At 44.6% G+C, this 20,105-nt stretch overlaps 1 protein-coding gene across 5 annotated transcripts in view; it reads left to right on the forward strand.

The window, feature by feature from the left end:
• LOC137373916 (serine/arginine-rich splicing factor 5-like) overlaps positions 1 to 20,105 on the forward strand; it is a 394,211-nt gene that overhangs the window by 316,693 nt on the left and 57,413 nt on the right. The window contains exon 1 of one of the 5 annotated variants that reach the window (XM_068039511.1): positions 14,311 to 14,377. The exons of 2 other annotated variants lie outside the window; for them this stretch is intronic. In XM_068039511.1, coding sequence (XP_067895612.1) covers positions 14,326 to 14,377 — 52 coding nt within the window. In that variant the 5' untranslated portion in view covers positions 14,311 to 14,325. Of the gene's footprint in view, positions 1 to 14,310; positions 14,378 to 16,761; positions 16,872 to 20,105 lie in introns of those variants that run through there. 2 more of the 5 variants (XM_068039512.1, XM_068039514.1) reach the window with 2 other exon arrangements.

The following is a 20,105-nucleotide window of genomic DNA, read 5'->3' on the forward strand; positions in this document are numbered from 1 at the left end:
CTGCTCTAGTCTGATTACTGTAATTTGTTGAGTCTTGCATTAAAGCACGATTACTAATCATCTGTTCAAATCCAACACTGTGCCATTCATCTCATCTATTTTCACATTGAGGTGTTAAAGTCTGCCAGCTGTCATTGTGGCAGTCTTTCTTTTAAAAATAAAGGGCTTTTTGGAATCATCCATAATTCCCCCATGGCAAAACCTAGTGCCATACCATAATCAATTTACACATTTATGTATCTTTAAATCAACATTTTAAACTAAAACAAAGCCCCGTATAATCGCATTGCAAGATTCTACAGCAGGTTCGAAGAGCATTTTCTGTAAATTGTGCTGTTACAAATATCATCCTCCAGGGGGTCTTTGGAAAAGTATTTAAAAGGTAATAAAAGCTTTTAAAAGTGCTTAAAGTGTTTCCAAGTATTTCAACTCATTATAAAACTCTCCTGCTTCTGAGCTGAAGACTGACGTCAAGGGTCGTGTCTTCAGCTTGTGGTGTCATTGGGGGACGTGTCTTTGCTCGGAATGCGCCAAGCTGCTAGACCACACCCAGTGTTTTGTTATAATAAAAGCAAAATACTGCGGATGCTGGAAATCTAAAATAAAAACAAGAAATGCTGGAACCACTCAGCAGGTCTAGGCAGCATCTGTGGAAAGAGAAGCAGAGTTAACGTTTCGGGTCAGTGACCCTTTCATGATTCTTTATTCGTTTGGGGGATGTGGGCGTCGCTGGCTATGCCAGCATTTATTGGCCATCCCTGATTACCCTTGAGAAGGTGGTGGTGAACTGCCTTCTTGAACTGCTGCAATCCTTGTGGGGTAGGTTAGGGAAGGGACTTCCAGGATTTTGACCCAGCAACAGTGAAGGAACTGCGATGTAGTTCCAAGTCAGGATGGTGTGTGGCTTGGAGGGGAACTTGCAGCAAGAAGTTGATGTTCTCATTGTTTCTTTTCTTTTCTTTTGGGCCTCCTTATCTCGAGAGACAATGGATACGCGCCTGGAGGTGGTCAGTGGTTTGTGAAGCAGCGCCTGGAGTGGCTATAAAGGCCAATTCTGGAGTGACAGGCTCTTCCACAGGTGCTGCAGAGAAATTTGTTTGTCGGGGCTGTTGCACAGTTGGCTCTCCCCTTGCGCCTCTGTCTTTTTTCCTGCCAACTACTAAGTCTCTTCGACTCGCCACAATTTAGCCCTGTCTTTATGGCTGCCCGCCAGCTCTGGCGAATGCTGGCAACTGACTCCCACGACTTGTGATCAATGTCACACGATTTCATGTCGCGTTTGCAGACGTCTTTATAGCGGAGACATGGACGGCCGGTGGGTCTGATACCAGTGGTGAGCTCGCTGTACAATGTGTCTTTGGGGATCCTGCCATCTTCCATGTGGCTCACATGGCCAAGCCATGTTCTCATTGTAGGCAACCAATTTCTCAGTGTAGTCAGCAGCGAACACCTCTGCTTTGTCGCTTACTGCAAATTCCGGGCCCATTATGTAATCTGTTGTCCGTTCACAGATTCTAGTAAGCTGTAACCATTTGCAGACTGTTAAATCATTACCAGGAATAGAATAATAAACATCCCTTTGAAAAACTTCAATACAATCAATTTCAGTTAATTGAATAACAGGTTTATTCATAGCTGCCTTGTTCAACCCTTGAAAAAGGACTTTCATAGTATTTACGTTCTGTTAATGGACATAACAGATGCACTGAATATTTCAACTGCTAGTTTCATTTCGCCTTCAAGTTACAGAAAATGTCAGAATAACAATAAATGTTATCTTAGCAACCACATGGCACAGCAATGATCATCAGGACAGAACCTTTGAAAAAATAGTGGTTTCTACTTTGCCACTATTTGCTACATTACTTCAAACAATGTTATCAATGACTACGTTCTAAAATGTAGTATCTGTAAATTAACTCTGTTTAGAAATGGAAACATAACTGGAAACTTCTGGACTCCTTAAACCCTTCTTCCCTGTCCCCTCCACCCTCACCAACAGGAAGTGCGAGGAGCTCTTGGTCTTCTTTGTCACTAAGATCAAGACCATCTGATCAGCTGTCTCTTCCGCATCACTTCCTTCCACTAGACCACCTGCCCAAACTTTCTCTAATGCTCTCCCCTGCCCTAGCCATGAAGTCGCATATTTCTCCATTTTCTCTCCTATCTCCCCTCATGCCCTCTCTGAGCTTATCTTATCCCTGGATTCCGGGAGGGTCCCAGCAGATTGGAAAACTGCTAATGTGATGCCCCTGTTCAAGAAGGGAGGGAGACAAAAAGCAGGAAACTATAGGCAAGTCAGCCTAACATCGGTTGTTGGGAAAATACTAGAGTCCATTATGAAGGAAGAAATAGCAGGACATTTAGAAAAGCTTAATGCAATCAAACAGAGTCAACATGGTTTTGTGAAAGGGAAATCATGTTTGACAAATTTGCTCGGGTTCTTTGAGGATATAACAAGTAGAGTTGATAAAGGGGAACCAGTAGATGTAGTGTATTTGGATTTCCAGAAGGCATTTGATAAGGTGCCACATAAAAGATTATTACACAAGATAGGAGCTCACGGTATTGGGGGTAATGTATTAGCATGGTTTGAGGATTGGTTAACTCACAGAAGATAGAGAGTCGGGATTAATGGGTCTTTTTCAGGTTGGAAAGACGTAATTAATGGCGTGCCACAAGATCAGTCATAGGGCCTCAATTCTTTACTATCTATATTAATGACTCAGAGGAGGGGGCAGATTGTAATATATTCAAATTTGCTGACGATACAAAAATAGGTGGGAGGATAATTTGTGATGAGGACATAAGGAATCTGCAAAGGGATATAGATAGGTTGAGTATGTGGGCAAAAACTTGGCAGATGGAGTTTAATGTAGGAAAGTGTGAGATCATGCACTTTGGTAGGAAGAATCTAAAGGCAGATTATTATTTCAATGGAGAGAGACTCCAAAAAACTGCAGCACAGAGGGATCTGGGTGTTCTTGTGCATGAAACCCAAAAAGTTAGTATGCAGGTGCAGCAAGTAACTAAGAAGGCAAATGGAATTTTGGCCTTTATTGCTAGGGGGTTGGAGTTTAAAAATAGGGAAGTCTTGTTCCAACTGTACAGGATGTTGGTGAGCCGCACCTAGAGTACTGTGTACAGTTTTGGTCCTCGTATTTAAGAAAGGATATACTGGCATTGGAGGCAGTTCAAAAGAGATTCACTATTCCTGGGATGAAGGGGTTGACTTATCAAGAATGGCTAAACAAGTTAGGCCTTTATTCATTAGAGTTTAGAAGAATCAGGGATGATCTTAATGAAATGTACAAGATTCTGAGGGGGCTTGACAGGGTAGATGTTGAGAAGATGTTTCCACTAGTGGAGAAATCCCAAACTTGGGGTTCTAGTTACAGAATAAGGGTACACTCATTTAAAATTGAGATGCAAAGGAATTTCTTCTCTCATAGGGTAGTGAATGTCTGGAATTCTCTACCCCAGAAAGTTGTGGAGGCTAGATCACTGAAGGTATTTAAAGAGGAGGTTGATAGATTTTTGAAATATCGGCGAGTTGAGGGCTATGAGGAGCCGGCACGAAAGAGGAGTTGAGGTCTGGGGCAGATCATCCACCTTATTGAATGGTGGGGCAGGCTTGAGGGGCCGAATGGCCTTTTCCTGCTTCTATTTCTTATGCTATGTTCTTATGAGACCTGCTCCTGCTCCCTCGATCCTATTTCCACAAAACTGCTGACCACTCAACTTCCCCTCCTGGTCCCCATGTTAGCCAATATTGTTAACAGTTCTCTCTATTTAGGTGCTGTCTTTCTTTCCTTTAAATCCGCCATCATCACCCCTTTCCTCAAAAAACCAAACCTTCACGTCATTGCCCTTGCAAGCTACCATCCCATGTCCAATTTCCTTTTCTTCTCCAAAGCCCTTGAACGCGTTGTCACCTCCCAAATTTGTTCCCATCTTTCCCAGTACTCCATGTTTGAATCCTCCAATCAGGTTTCTGTCCCTGCCACAATACTGAAAAGGCTCTTTGCAAAGTTACAAATGATGTCCCTATCTCTGTAATCTCCTCCAGCCCCACAACCCTCTAAGATATTTGCGCTCCTCCAATTCTGTCCTCTTGAGCATCTCCAATTTTACTCACTCCAACATTGGTGGCTGTGCCCATGCCTTCAGTTGCCTAGGCCCCAAACTCTAGTATATTCTCCCTACATCTCTCTACCTCGCTTTCCTCCTTTAAGATATTCCTTAAAACCTACCACTTTGATCAAGCTTTTGGTTATCTGATCTAATATCTCCTTATGTGGCTCGATGTCATATTTTGTTTTATAATGCTCCTGTGAAGCACCTGGGGATGTTTTATTATGTTAAAGGTGCTATATAAATAAAAGTTGTTGTAGTTGTTGACTTGATTGTTATACAACTGCTGGACTTGCTTTTACTTTCTGTAAAATTAATTGTCTAATGAGTCCCAAATATTAATTGTATTCCTATCCTTCACTGCGGAATAGGCTGTGAGGATTTCACACACACAGTGGGCTGGATTTTGTGGAGGAGGCTGGACTCCTGGAGCCGGGCCTAAAAGGTGGGGCAGAGCCTTTTTGGCAGCCCCCCTGCCCCCCCACCCCTGGAGCAATCCTCCGTTGTTTTTCTGCCTAAGTGTCCTGCGTGGGGATCCCCATCCCATTAAAGACGGGGATCCTGCCTCCAAGAGCTGAGAGTCAATCACAAGGCCGGCAGCTCAGCAGTGTCGGCAGCGTTACTGCTAGCAGAGGCCACTGCCGATTCTGGAGAGTCCTCAGACCCAGGCCCAGTGCTGGAACCCTGGACCTCAGGTAAGTGAGGTGGGGTCACCGGGGCCAGTATGGAAGGCCCTGGTGAGGGGGTGGGCAGGGGTGGGGGTGGTGTTGGTGGTGGGGGATGGCGGTGGGGGATGGTCATGAGGTCCAGGGGGAGGAAGAACCCTGGAGTTGAAGGTTTTGACAGCAGGGGTCTTCTGTGTGTCACAGATTTCCCAGGAAGGAGGGAGTAGACCACTTAAGGGCCTCTACTCTGGGCAGGAAGGTCATCGTCGGCCTATCCCACTCCCGGCAAAATCACTTGGCAACGGGCCCTCTGCACCCGCCACCCGATGCGATTCTATGGGCCTTCCTGCCTCTGACCCCACCTCCTGGGGGCCCATAAAATCCAGCCCACATTTTCCGTTGTAGTATTTATTCATGATTTCTATTGTAGTACAAAATTTTGTCAAATATGTACGTGTTTCTAAAAATGTAATAAAGCTGATGGAGCCCATTTGGCTCATTTTAACTTATCCATTCAGAATTTTAAGAATCTTATTCCCCTACACATACGCACACACAAACACACACATCATCTAATTGCATTTTGAATGAATGAATGTATATTTTTCACCTCCACCACCGTACCTGGCAGACCTGGAGTTAATCAATGTTTGCATGAAAATGTTTTTCCTGATAGCTATCAGAAGTTGTCCTTTCACCAATTTTGACATATTTCCCCTTGGGGGGAGCTAGTATCCTGGCATTCCTAGTACTCGCATTCCACTTTATATAATCCTTTAGACACATATACAATATATGTACAATCATTTAGTAGATTATATATTTCGAACAGCTTTCCACTCTGTCGCCTTCTTTCAAGGTTAAAAAGCCCCAACTTGTCCAGTTTCTCCCAAAACTCAATTCATGATTCTTTGGTGCTTTTCTGCACTTTCAAAGGCTGAATATTTTCCTTATTTTTGATGACCAAAACTATATTCCGTGCTTGAGGTGTGGTCTCACCAGAATACCATGTGACTTTGGCACAACACCCACCCACTGGTCTAGCAAGATAACTCAGTATTCTATCTACTTTATCGCTGCTCCATAGTGAGTTCCCATGTTTACATACTGAATCTATAGCCATCCCCAGGTCCTTCTTCACTTTGCGTTTCAACGCCATCCATAGTATATTTTTGACCCACTTTTCTTTCCATGGTGCAACAACTTGTATTTATCTGTAATGAATTTCGTCTGCCACTGATTTGCCCATTTGCAGATTTTATCTCATTCCTTTTGTAGGCCCTTCGTTACTTCCTGCAGCCCAACTAGCCCTCCTATTTTTTGTATTACTTGCAAATTTCATCACTTTGCACTGAATTTCAGGATCTAAATTTTTAACCCTGATTAGAAACAGTAAGGATCTCTGCAGCATAACACCCTAAAGTGCTCACTGCCTCTCCTCAAACATCAGTCTATTAACATGTACCCACCCGTTTCCTTCGCAGAGTTACATAGGCCGGGATTTTATGTGGCCCCCTGAGGCGAGGTCGGAGGCGGTGGGGCACGGAGTATCACGACTGGTGGCAGGGGGCAGAGGGGCCGTTGCGTCCCTGTCGCCAAGCGATCTTCCCGGGGGGGCGGGATAGGCCAACGACGGTCTTCCTGCCCAGAGATCAATTGAGGCCCTTAAGTGGCCTATTAATGGCCAATTAAGGGTCTCCTCCCACTGCCGCTGGAATCTTGCCAGTGGTGGGGGTGCCTCCGCCACAGTGGGAGGGCTCCTTGTGACACGAGGCGCACTCTTTGCACGTTTAGGTGGGGGTTTCCTCCTCTTTGGGCAATCTGTGGACCATGGAGGAACACCGCTGGGAACCACTTTACCCCCCTGGGAGCCCTCGCCCCTTGAACTGCACGACCACCACCCCACTTCCCCCCCGGGGTCCGGGGTTGCAGCCCTGGGCCTGGGTCCAAGATCTCTGCAGTCCCGGCAGTGGCCATCACTGCTGGTGGCACTGCTGATGCTGCTGAGCAGCGGGCTCTGCCTTTAAAGGCATGGGGATCCAAGCTCCTGAAACTTAGATTTAGAAAGACCAGTGGATTGCTCCAGAGGGCCACATAAAGGCAGAGATGGGGCTCCCCACCCCCCCCACCACCTTTTCAGCCCTACGCTGGGAGCCCTGCCTCCAACACAAAATCCAGCCCATGGAGTCCACAGCACAGAAAAAGCCATTTGGCCCAACTGGACAATACTGGCAATTAATTTCCATTGCTTTAGTTTCAGTAGTGCTCTTCTTTCTGTGAGGTTCTTTGATTCTGAGTACATGTACATACTTTCACTATCCAAGGGGTGTGACATCTTCAAAAATGTCAAGGTGGCTAGTCATGCAGTAGCCCCCCTTCTAAAAACATGCTATCTGTTACCATGGCCCAGATTTTTCAGTCAACAACGAAGCAATGGCGCTCACCGCTGACCTCGAAAAAAGCTGCCCACAAAGATCTAGCAATCTCTGTGGCACAGACTTCACTTCCCTTTCTCGATGTCATTTTAAATCTGGCATCAGGTTAAGGGAATTTCCAAGCGGGCACCAGCAGTGATGTCAGCAAGCAGGATAAACAGCCAATCACATTGAGGTATTCTCACAGACAGCAAAGCTGGAAGTTAAAAGCACTTTATCCTTCACTTTTAATTTAAATTTTCAGATAGTGAAATAAATGATTATGATTGGATTTAGATAGAAGCTGAAAAAACAATATACAACAACTTTAAAAAAAAATTAAAGGTATGTGGAATTTTTTTTCATAGTGGAGAAATTTGACATTTCACAATTATAAAATTAGCTTTTCAGGGCTAGTGAGGGTGTTTACCAGTAATTATGAAGTTAGTAAGCTGTTGAAAACCTAGTTACACCTCATTCAGCAAGATGTAGATTTTTCAAGTATTTTTACAGGGAGAATAACAGCATAAGAATGGAAGTTCTCATCAACTCATTGATTTCCCATTGATTGCTGTCTGGGAGTGCCTCAACGATGCACTCTCTGGATAAGCATTGAATTACTGACAGCAACTTCAGAATTTCCGCAGTATTCTGCGGATATGTCGACTCGATGTTGTCAGTTTCAGTGGAGAAATTATGGTAAACACCGACTGTGTTATAACAACCACAAAATCACAAACACATTAGTCCTCAAGTTTACCCCAATAATTGATTCTATTATTTTACCTGACGTGAATGGAAGACCAGTGGATTAGATTTGTCCTTTTCTTTGAATATGGCTGCTATATTAGTTTGTGGAACTTTATCAAAGTAAAGTAAAAGACGTCATGATGATGCTTAAACTCTCCTAGCACCCTGAGAAAGATGAAAGAAGTTACAAAGCATGTGACTAAACAACCTGACCTGTAGATATAATCAAGTGTGTAGCCTAGGCAGAAAGGATCCATTATGGTAAACCGAATAGGTATTTGACATGAAAATATTTCAGGGTTTTCAATTTTTTTCCATTGACTTGGTACTCAGTTTAGTAGAGTTGTCCTGTGTTATTTGTAAAAAAAAAGGAATGGAATATTTGTAGTGGACCATTGGTGGCTGAGGAGGGAAGCAAATCTAAAATCACCTGTAACTTTGAAGAAAATGAAAGGCAAGAGAGAGAGAAAGACAGAAGAAGGAACAAGAGAGAGAGGACAGAGAGAAAGAAAGACAGGAGGAGGAACGAGAGAGAGAGAGAGAAAGAATATTCCAGAAAGAATGCGAAGAGAGTTGAAGCGGCTTGAGTTAACTACGGGGCGACAGAGTAACCCCAGTGAAAGCATGGCCAATATGGAGGAGCATAATTCAGGACTGGGTACAAAATTGCTAAAACTCGCTCAATTAATTCCAAAATTCAATGAGGAAGATGTGGAAGCATTTTTTGTGTCTTTTGAGAAACTGGCAAAGCAGTTAAAATGGCTAGCTGAGACCTGGTCTCTTATTGCAAATCAAACCAACTGGAAAAGCCCATGAGGTTTATTCCTTGTTGCCAGATGAGAGTTCATCAAATTATGAACTGACCAAAAATGCTATCCTTGGGGCATATGAATTAGTACCCGAAGCCGACTGCCAAAAGTTTAGAACCCTCAAAAAGCAAGCTAACCAAACTTATCTGGAGTTTGAAAGAAGCAAGCAGCTGGCTTTTGACCAGTGGCTGAGGGCTTTAAAAATACTCAGAGATTCTTAGAGAAGTAGTCCTGTTAGAGGAATTTAAAAACTCTCTCCCACTCTCAATAAAGATCCAAATAGAGGAGCAGCAGGTTCAGGGAGCCCAGCAAGCGGCCTTTCTGGCCGATGAGTTTGCTTTAATTTATGTCGGTTTCCCAGGGGAGAACCTTTCCTAATCACCCCCACAAATCCAAAAAGGACAAAGGGTGGGAAGGTGATAGGAGCCCAGGCAGTCCTGGGAGAGAAAGGAAAGCAGGAAACAGAGGGGGCCCTCTTCCAGCCAAAAAGGCAGGTGCTGTGAGCAAGAGTGAGACCTGTGTGCTTCCATTGTAATAAAGCAGGGCATTTAAAAGCTAATTGCTGGAAACTAAAGGAGAAACATGGGCGGCGCAGTGGTTAGCACCGCAGCCTCACAGCTCCAGGGACCCGGGTTCGATTCTGGGTACTGCCTGTGCGGACTTTGCAAGTTCTCCCTGTGACCATGTGGGTTTTCGCCGGGTGCTCCGGTTTCCTCCCACCGCCAACGACTTGCAGGTGATAGGTAAATTGGCTGTTGTAAATTGCCCCTAGTCTAGGTAGGTGGTAGGGAATATGGGATTACTGTAGGGTTAGTATAAATGGGTGGTTGTTGGTCGGCACAGACTCGGTGGGCCGAAGGGCCTGTTTCAGTGCTGTATCTCTAAATTAAATTAAATTAAACATATAGGGTTAATCAGGGCACACCTGCTCAGTGCAGACGGGACCCTGATGGAAAGCACAGAACAAGCTGTGGCTTTAACTGCAGTAAGAGTGCAACCCAGTGCAGGAAAAGGTAATAGGATTCCTGAAGGTTATCATAATTTTGTGTCTGAAGTGAAAGTACCCCACACCCCTCGAGTGGGGCCAACAAGCCCATAGTAATTCTCTGGGACACAGGGGCCACTAGATCCTTTTTACTGGGAAAAGGCCTGACCTTTCCCCCAGAGAGCGCAGTGAACACCAAACTGGTGGTGAATTGTATTGGAGAGCAGTGTATGCCCAGACCTCTACACTGGGTGCGCCTGGAGTGGGACCTGTGACCGTAGGGATTGTCCCTAGTTTGCCTGTGAACAGGGTTGACCGGCTCCTCGGTAATGATCTGGTGGAGGTGAAGGTGGTAGCCCCTCCAGTAGTGAAAGAAAGGCTGCAGGAGGTCAAAGAGACAGGGCAGTAGCAGGAGACGGCCCCCTGCAGTATCCCTGAATGTGGAGTGGATCCGGCCATGATCAAGCCAGCTCCCCCGGAAGAGACTGCATTGGCACTGAAAGCAGATGACAATGAGGACTGCCTGTCCGAGACTTTCTTTGGAAAGTTAGGAGACCCAAGGAATGAATTAAATGGATCTTCCTTAGCTGAGGCGCAGCGAGCCGACCCAGTATTGCGAGAGTTAGCACAGGATGCCCAGACAAAGTGAAGCAGAGGGAGTCTCTGACTGCTACTATTTAAAGAATGAGGTACTGATAAGGAAATGGAGTTCTCCTCACAGACCTGAGGGCAAGGAGTGGACAGTAGTTCACCAATTAGTGGTGCCACAGAGGTACCGGGGAGAAATATTAATAAGGGCCCACAAGACTACAGTGGCTGTACATGTATATGAAAGACCAAAGCCCGCATAAGACAGCAGTTTGACTGGCCAGACCGCCACAAGGGTGTGGTGGAGTCTGCAGGAGTTGCCACATGTGCCAGGTTGAGGGTAAACCACAACCTACAATTAAACCTGCACCCCTAAGTCCTATACTGGCATTAGGAAGACCCTCCAGCAGAGGGCTGGTGAACTGTAAGGGACCCCTGCCGAGAACAAAAAGGGTCAGGCAGGCACACGGCTGGGAAAAAAGTAGAAAGAGAAGGGGAAAAAGTGACCAAGAGGGCATGTTAAAGGAAGTCCAGGAGGAGTCCTGGATGAAAACCCCTACTGTCCGGTCAGCCAACCCGGAAAAATGTGTAAAGTTAGACTCCACATCCTCCTATGTAAATGCAGACTCTAGAAGCACCCCACGAGAGTTGCTAACAGCATTTACAGGAACCTGTAAAGACAAAGAGAGACCTCGAGGGGGCACAGGAACCGTGAGGGTGATTCCTCACCTAGTTGAAGTGCCACAGGAGAGTGCAGTCAAATCTGCACAAATACCTGCAGGTAGGAATGTCCCAGAGAACAAAGGGGAGATTAACAAAGAATCCTCCCCCACAGTCAGAAAAAGGAAACCACCCATCTCCTGAAGGCAAAAGTCTTTGCATGACTCAGCAAAACACTGAAAGAGTTCAGGATAGGCCCGCCCACCAGGGGCAGCACAGTGGCGCAGTCGTTAGCACCGCAGCCTCACAGCTCCAGGGACCCGGGTTCGATTCTGGGTACTGCCTGTGCGGACTTTGCAAGTTCTCCCTGTGACCGTGTGGGTTTTCGCCGGGTGCTCCGGTTTCCTCCCACCGCCAACGACTTGCAGGTGATAGGTAAATTGGCTGTTGTAAATTGCCCCTAGTCTAGGTAGGTGGTAGGGAATATGGGATTACTGTAGGGTTAGTATAAATGGGTGGTTGTTGGTCAGCACAGACTCGGTGGGCCGAAGGGCCTGTTTCAGTGCTGTATCACTAAATAAATAAAAAATTGCCTCAGCATGAACAAAACCCTGGGCAGTCATGGCAGTGGGAAAGCTGAGGAAAAGCTTCCCGAGGGAACCACATGGTTAATGGGATGCCAAAAAGGGGAAATTAAAACAGCTCTGGCACCCAGAAAGACTTTTAATAGGCTTTAAGATTGATGAATGAATGGAAATGAATGAGAAATGCATGGTTTTTCTTTCTGTATCTTATATTTCTCTCAAACCTTGTAATGAAATGCGCCATCTTTTTCATATTGCATTTTATTCCCCTGGGTATGGAGGTGTCATGTAGGCCCCCACCTGCCAAGAATGAGGCACACATTATTTCGCCACATGAACATTAAAACTTAAACATAGAAAATAAGAGCAGGATTAGGCCCTTCGCCCCCTCCATTTAAATGAGCCCCCGCGCGAAATATCGCGGGAGCTCAGCGATGGCGCATCCGCGCCCAAAGGCCGCCGACTTCAAAGCACGCTGCCCACGATTTGTGGCACGTTAACAAAATTCAGCCTGTATTTTATAATACAGGAAAAAGTGGCAATCAATGTCCCAGAAATAGCAATGAGATAAATGGCCAGACATTCTGTTATTTTAGTGAATTTGGGGAGGGATAAATATTGGCCAGGATATCAGGAGAACTCTTCTTTAAACACTGCCTGAGAAGGCTTGAAAAAAAAAACTGCTTTTATATTGCATCTTTCATAACCACTGGACATCCCAAAGTGCTTTACAGCCAAGTGAAGTACTTTTGAAGTGTCGTCACTGTTGTGATGTAGGAAATCTGGCAACCAATTTGTGCACAGCAAGCTCCCACAAACAGCAATGTGATAATGGCCAGTTGATCTGTTTTTTGTGATGTTAATTGAGGAATAAATATTGACCAGGACACCCCCCAATTCCTCTTTGAAATTGTGCCATGGGATCTTTTACATCCACTTGAGAGGGCAAATAAGGCTTTAGTTTAACATCTCATCTGAAAGGTGGCACCTCCAACACTGCAGCATTCCCTCAGTATTGCACTGGAGTATCAGCCTAGATATTTAACCCAACTTGAACCCAAAAACCTTCTGACTTAGATGCAAGAGTGCTACTGACTGATCCACAGCTTGGCTTAATATTTTAGCCAAAAGTACCTCTGACAATGCAGCACTTTCTTTGTACTGCACTCATGTCTGTCTAGATTATGTGCTCAAGTCTCTGGAGTGGTGGGGCTGAACCCATGACTTTATGACTCAGATGAGAGGGCTACCACTGAGCCAAGTGTGAGATTTGATACATTGCATGATGAGTGGAGGAAGTCATTTCGACAAACAATTAACAGAGAATGAAGGAGACAAAGCACTTGGGAACTTTTGAGTTGCAATGGTTAGTCCCCATGTCTCAATCAACTCCATGTCTTTCGATAGCTTTCTTTTAGTTCTTCAATGACACAGTTTTTTCAGGACTTTATAGAAATCATAGGAACATAGCAACATAGGACTTAGGAGCAGGAGTGGGCCATTTGGCCCTTCGAGCCTGCTCCGGCATTCGATAAGATCATGGCAGATCTGGTTGTGATCTCAACTCCACCTTTCTGTCTGCCCCCCAATAAACCTTGACTCCATTGTCTATCAAAAATCTATCTAACTCAGCATTGAATAAATTCAATGATCCAGCCTCCACTGCTTTCTGGGAAGAGAATTCCACAGACTAAAGATCCTCTGAGAGAAAAAAATTCTCCTCATCTCCCTCTTAAAAAGGAGACCTCTTATTCTTAAACTGCGTCCCCTAGTTCTAGTCTCCCCCATAAAAGGAAACATCCTCCTGGTATTCACTCCCACTCTATCAAGACCCCTCAGGATCTTAAATGTTTCAATACGATCACCCCTCATTCTTCTAAACCCCAACGGGTATAGGCCCAAATCCAACCAACAGCAAACAACTCTTAGATAATATCGGAAAGTGCTGGAAATACTCAGCAGGTCTGGCAGCATCTGTGGAGAGAGTAGCAGAGTTAACGTTTCAGGTCGATGACTGTTGTAAAAATGTGCTTTATGTCGAATGATGATTTTTAATCTACCAAGTGGAAACGTGAATCAAATTTTTTTTTAAAAAGTAGAGATTAAAGGTGACCCGATGCTTGCAGCTAAAGATGGGTACCCCAATTTGCATCACTGTACTTTACACATTCCAATGCATTGAGGTGGGGATGGATTGTCTGCACAGACCCATCAAGGACAATGACCTGGGAAATCTGAGTGAACTACTTATCCTGTTCCCATTAGCAAGGCATCAAGGCTCTTGCCTGAGGTAATCAACTGGTAGAGACCAACCACTCAAACTTAATCACTTGAACAATGGAAGCCTACCTGTGAGAAGGGGATTCTGGACATGGACTAATTAAGTTGCAAGAGGGAATACACCATGTAACCACCATGCTTGAATCATTGGATGACAGTCATGTGACAGGCCTACCCTTCATGTTCTTAAGTTTCTGTTTTCTCTGTGGTAAGGAGACAAGCAGCTAGACACTGATGAGAGAAGAGCAAAGTGGGGTCCCTCCTTCCTTTCTCTCTCACCAATCCACCTTGCAAGCTTTGAATCCTGTTTGCTGACTGTGACCATTTAGGAATGACCCTGCTGCAGACAGAGACTCCTTGAAGGAAATCAGCCTCACTACTATCTCCAGGAGAACAGCCAAATCAGCTGTCCACATCTTCACATCAGAAGCCTCAGGACCACCAAAGGAAAGTCGCATGACCACTGAGTTCAGCCTGAAGTCAGCCAAGTCACCAACCTCCACATTCGGTATACTACTTTTATTTCTCTGAACTCTAATTTGACCAGTCTATCTTTCTCCACTCTGTAACCTACTTGTATCTGTGTGTGAAAGTTGGAGTTTTTTTTTACTTAGATCAGTATAAGTACAATAAAACTAACCTCTCTCCTTGTTAAACTTGAGAAAACCTGTCCAATTGGTTCTTTTTATGATCACAGCGCGAAAACAGTTAAACAATCACTGAATTGGCAAGTATATTAGAACATAGAACATAGAACAGTACAGTACAGCACAGTACATGCCCTTCGGCCCACGATGTTGTGCCGAACCTTTAACCTACTCTAGGATCAAACTAGCTACATACCCTTCATACTACTATCATCCATGTACCTATCCAAGAGTCGCTTAAATGTCCCTAATGTATCTGCTTCTACTACCACCGCTGGCAGTGCATTCCACACACCCACCACTCTCTGTGTAAAGAACCTACCTCTGACATCTCCCCGAAACCTTCATCCAATCACCTTAAAATTATGCCCTCTGGTGATAGCCCTTTCCGCCCTGGGAAAAAGTCTCTGGCTATCCACTCTATCTATGCCTCTCATCATCTTGTACCCCTCTATCAAGTCACCTCTCATCCTTCTTCGCTCCGATGAGAAAAGCCCTAGTTCCCTCAACCTTTCTTCGTAAGACATGCCCTCCAGTCCAGGCAGCATCCTGGTAAATCTCCTCTGCACCCTCTCTAAAGCTTCCACATCCTTCCTATAATGAGGCAACCAGAACTGAACACAATATTCCAAGTGTGGTCTAACCAGGGCTTTATAGAGCTGCAGCATAACCTCGCGGCTCTTAAACTCAATCCCCCTGTTAATGAAAGCCAACACACCATACGCTTTCTTAACAACCCTATCAACTTGGGTGGCAACTTTGAGCGATCTATGGACATGGACTCCAAGATCCCTCTGTTCCTCCACACTACCAAGAATCCTGTCTTTAAGCCTTTATTCTGCATTCAAATTCGACCTTCCAAAATGAATCACTTCACACTTTTCCAGGTTGAACTCCATCTGCCACTTCTCAGCCCAGCTCTGCATCCTGTCAATGTCCCGTTGCAACCTACAACAGCCTTCCACACTATCCACAACTCCAGCAACCTTCGTGTCATTGGCAAACTTGCTAACCCAGCCTTCCACTTCCTTATCCAAGTCATTTATAAAAACCACAAAGAGCAGAGGTCCCAGAACAGATCCTTGTGGAACACCACTGGTCACTGAGCTCCAGGCTGAATACTTTCCATCTACGACCACCCTCTGTCTTCTATGGGCCAGCCAATTCTGTATCCAGACAGCCAACTTTCCCATGCCTCCTTACGTTCTGAATGAGCCTACCATGGGGAACCTTATCAAATGTTCTCTTAAAAAAAAATGAACCTGTTGTGGTCAAACAAGGAGAAGGAAAAGAAGGGAGCCCTTCAACCCTTCCTCACCTGCTCGTAGCAATAACCTTTCCTCTTACCTTGTTAACATTTCAAGTTGATGACATTTCCATAGGTCATCCACTTGAAACTTCAGTTCTGTTTCTCTCTCCATTGATGCTGCCTGACCTGCTGAATATTTCTAGCCTCTGCCATATGTTGCTTTTATCTCTTTCTGTTGATGACTTAACCTTTAGTTTTCTTCTCTTTTGGCTATCAGAATATTTTCTTAATAATGAGTGACTAGGAGATGTGTAGGAGCAAGGTTAATGCACAAGTGCAAGAATAATAAAAAGAGTTAATTGAACGTTGGCCTTTATCTCATGGTGGTAATGGAGCACCATTTGCAGAGCACTAGAAGGCGGTTTCAGTTCCCTCTTCTCAGATTGTGCATGGACGGGAAAGAAATGGAAGGGGAATGTGCATTGTAGAACTTATTCCCCCACCCCAAAAAAAAGCAGAAACATTTGAAAAATGTTGGAAGAGCATAAAAAGTGTTACCCAAATGATCTTTGTGATACCAACAGCCTTATTTTTTTTAAAAAATAGAACCATATCTCCCACTTACTTTTGTGACTGGTAATGCAGAAACAATATGTAGACAATTTTTCACTATTAATTTCAGCTGTAAATCCGCATTAGCACACCCTGAGGAAATTTATTTATTAGGGGTTTCAATTTAAAATTTTCATCAGCACCAAAATAAAATCAGAAATTGAAACCTTAATTTTCTGCATTCCTCTTTGGTGGTTGCAATTTGAAAGATATATTATAAGCAGTATAATGGGCAGTGATCGGTTTAAGCTGCAGCAACTGGGCAAGTTTAGTAAGAATAGCGCAGGAGTTGAGACAAGCCCCTGTGGTGATGTTGAGATGGTTGGTCCTCCCGGTCTGGAGAGGGCAGTGTGTCACTGAGGGAGCAGCGGCCGGGCGGTCACTCTTGTGCCTCATACAGTATCGGCCTGTGCTTCAGGAGGTGGCGGCTGTTGGTGGTGGTGGTCAGCAAGGGAAAGGTTTGGGAGAAAAAGAGGAAAAGGAGAAGGAAGTGAGTGAGTGTGCGCGCGCGACGGAGGAATGGAGAGATGCTGGAAATCTGAAATATAAACTGAAAACGCTTAGTCTTGGCAGGGTATTCTCAGTTGAAGCCTGTTGCAAGGCTCCTGTTCTGGGAGGCCGACTGACTGTCCTCTGAGAGGGCCCGAGTTTCAGAGAATGTGTGTCTCTCCCCCCACCCCCCAATTCTCCGACTCTAATACCTAGAAACTTCCCTCCTGCCAGTGTGTTAAACCATTCAATAAAGGTTGTGACGCAAATTCGGCCTTCCCTCCCCTCAAAACAGCACTTGCAATTTTTTTTTATTAAAGGAAGTGAAATGGGATCAGGACATGTTTATTGACTTGCATCCACTGTACCGCCCCCCCCCCCCCCCCCCGCATTTGATCGAGGTGGGGCAGGGGGCTTAAGGAAAAGCTCCATGTACAGAGTTCTTTTGTCATTTTATTCAGATTTATTACCAATCCAGAAATAAAATTAGCTTTTTTAAAAATGCAGTGTTTAAAAGGTTGCCTAATTTGTTTATGTCGAAATAATTTTGGCGAACTGAACTAAATATTTTTGAATAAGTAATGATTTTAGAAATGGTGTTTTTTATGTGGGTTGGAGGGGGAGTGTCTGTGATGTGTGTTCAACATATTTCTTGGGAAGGACTTGGGTTTGTTTCAGTAAAGGTAAATGTCGGAATATGTTATTATGTCTAGCTTAATTAGAATGGATTTTTTTGAGTTTCCATTAGTTTGGATTTATCTTCTGGCCAAGACAATATGGCTCATTTTCTGGCCAGTTCTTGTAGCATTATAGGTCATCTTGTTGATTTTAAAGTACTGTATTTAAATACAGTACTGAAAACTAGGGAGTGCCAATATTACTTACAGTTCCAAAATAGTTGCAGAATTTTAAGATATGCAATTCTCTTCTCTCTCTGCAATTGTACATCACTGTTGGAATTTTAAAAAAACTTACAAAGACTTCTTGTTCACTGCTCTGAAAAAGTATCAGTTTTAGTCATCATTTACGGGAGCTGATCCCTCTCCCTGCCATGTCCTTTTCACTTACATGTTTTGTTCAATATTTTACTGTATTTTGAAGATTTCATGCATAGTAGGTGGCCTTTCACGTTCCAATAAAATAAAAAGAAATCAAACATTGCAACAATTTTTAACTTATCAGTAAGTCTTGAGGTCTATGGAGGAAGTTGGCACACTGAAGGTTTTTTTTCATATTTGGAGTTTTAGATGTATTTAAGTTTATGGTAGATGGGAGGTTGACCAAAGATCATTGGAATAGTCGAGTCTAGAGGTAGCAAAGGTATGGATGAGGGTTTCAGCAGCAGGTGAACTGAGGCGAGGATGGAATTTGGGGATGTTACAGATGTGGAAATAGGCACTTTTAGTCAAAGTGCATTTTCACTGCTTCCATGATAGAGGTGGGCAATGGTGTGGTGTTGCTGTAGGGGTTTTCGTGCGCAGAATATGTGCTGCACTTGGAGCACATGTCTTACCATGTGGTTGCAAAGAAGGCCTCAAATCCATTAATTAAAGTAGGAGGAAGGAAGATATCCAACCAAGCAGCATGGCATGAGTGGATAGAGATAGAAGAGCATGTGAGTGCCAAAAGCATTGTCCCCAGGATATGGGTACAATATGGAATAAAATTAATGACCACATGATGGTTTCACAGGTCGGCGCAACATCGAGGGCCGAAGGGCCTGTACTGCGCTGTTATGTTCTGTGTTCTATGAGGATTGCGAGGACAGCATCCTTAACATGCAATCTCATATTTCTCTCTGTCTGCTTAGCCTTACACTTCCTCTTGCTCCAGCACTCACTAACTTTCCTTTTCTGCAATTACCTGCACTTTCTATAAAAACTGCGGTACATTACATACCACCTCCTTTGCTCCTCCTGCAGCTCACTGCACCTGATTCTCTTACTTTTACTGCTTTCACCTTTTCACCTATGCAGTCTTTCACACACTTCCAATACTATTCTGTTCTCAGGTGCATATCCTCAAAACTTCCTGCTATTCTAACACATTTCCTTCCTTCTTGCATAGCAAGGTCCACAATAATAGGGAGTAGGCCTGCAGTTCATCCATTGGTTATCCCCACCTGAAACACTAGTGATGGACATTGTGGGCAGGGATGGTGAGACTGGAGAAGTCCTGCGGGGTTTTAAAGCATCTTTCACTCTTTTCCTTCTCAATTAAATGTCATTGTTACACATATTGCATGACAAATTGCTGCGGTTTTCAGAAGCCAACTATTTCTCTCCAACCCATGCCATGAGCTGACTGTTTGCCTCCTGCTTCCATTTAAGCTGCAGAAGCTCCAGTCAGCCTTCAGGAAGTAGTTGACAATGGCGAAGAGTGCAGCACTACACAACAGGAGCTATCACTTAACTATATACTTGCAGATCCCAGCTCAGAGATTGGCACTGCATGCAGTTCAGAGGGAAGGCTACAGGGGTCTGCAATTGGAGATGAGCCTAGCTTGAATGCATAGGACAGTTTAGGAAGCAGCTCCACTGGAGTAGGATCTCGCATCCTGGCCCTGCTGTGCAGGGTACAGATAAATACGTTGAGAGCCCACTGTAGATGAGACAGGCAGTTTACAAGGACCTTCTAAATATGCCGCACTGCCTGCCAGCAAGTTTGTGCACAATGTTGGAGAGTCTGGAGAAGGCCATCTTTAATTGCATGCTGTTTTCATGCATTGCATCCAAACCATGCAGTTAAACATGGAATGAGTGGTCAGCTCGATGGGGACCCCACAGCAATGGAGCCTCTGGTGACAGTTTTGATGGCAACTCAGACTGCTGCCATTTTAGTTCTGGGATCCAGCATTTCGACTGGCTTGGACGGTCTGCGTAGGGGCTTTAAGAATCTTCCAGCACGCCAGCACTGTTCTCATGAAGAGCAATGCTCAGCCCCTGAGGGGCTTTGACTCCATGGGAATCTCTCAGGGTGACAGCACTGTTGCTCCCCTGCCAGCTTTTCAGTCAGTACCAGACAGCTAGCTGGACCAGACTGCCCAGGTCAAAGTTATGTCCCATCAGGTGACAGCCAGGTTGTCGTCAACTAAAACTCCTTGGTTGTGCACCATGGCCACATTGTACCCTCAGTGGAAGTTCAGCAGTATTACACCTCCCAAGTTATAGCCACTGCAGAGCCATCTGATTGGAGCAATAAAATAGTTAAAGAAGCAACAAGGCGGACACTACAGCTTT

The sequence above is a fragment of the Heterodontus francisci genome, chromosome 9, assembly GCF_036365525.1.
Source record: "Heterodontus francisci isolate sHetFra1 chromosome 9, sHetFra1.hap1, whole genome shotgun sequence".
Lineage (NCBI taxonomy): Eukaryota > Metazoa > Chordata > Chondrichthyes > Heterodontiformes > Heterodontidae > Heterodontus > Heterodontus francisci.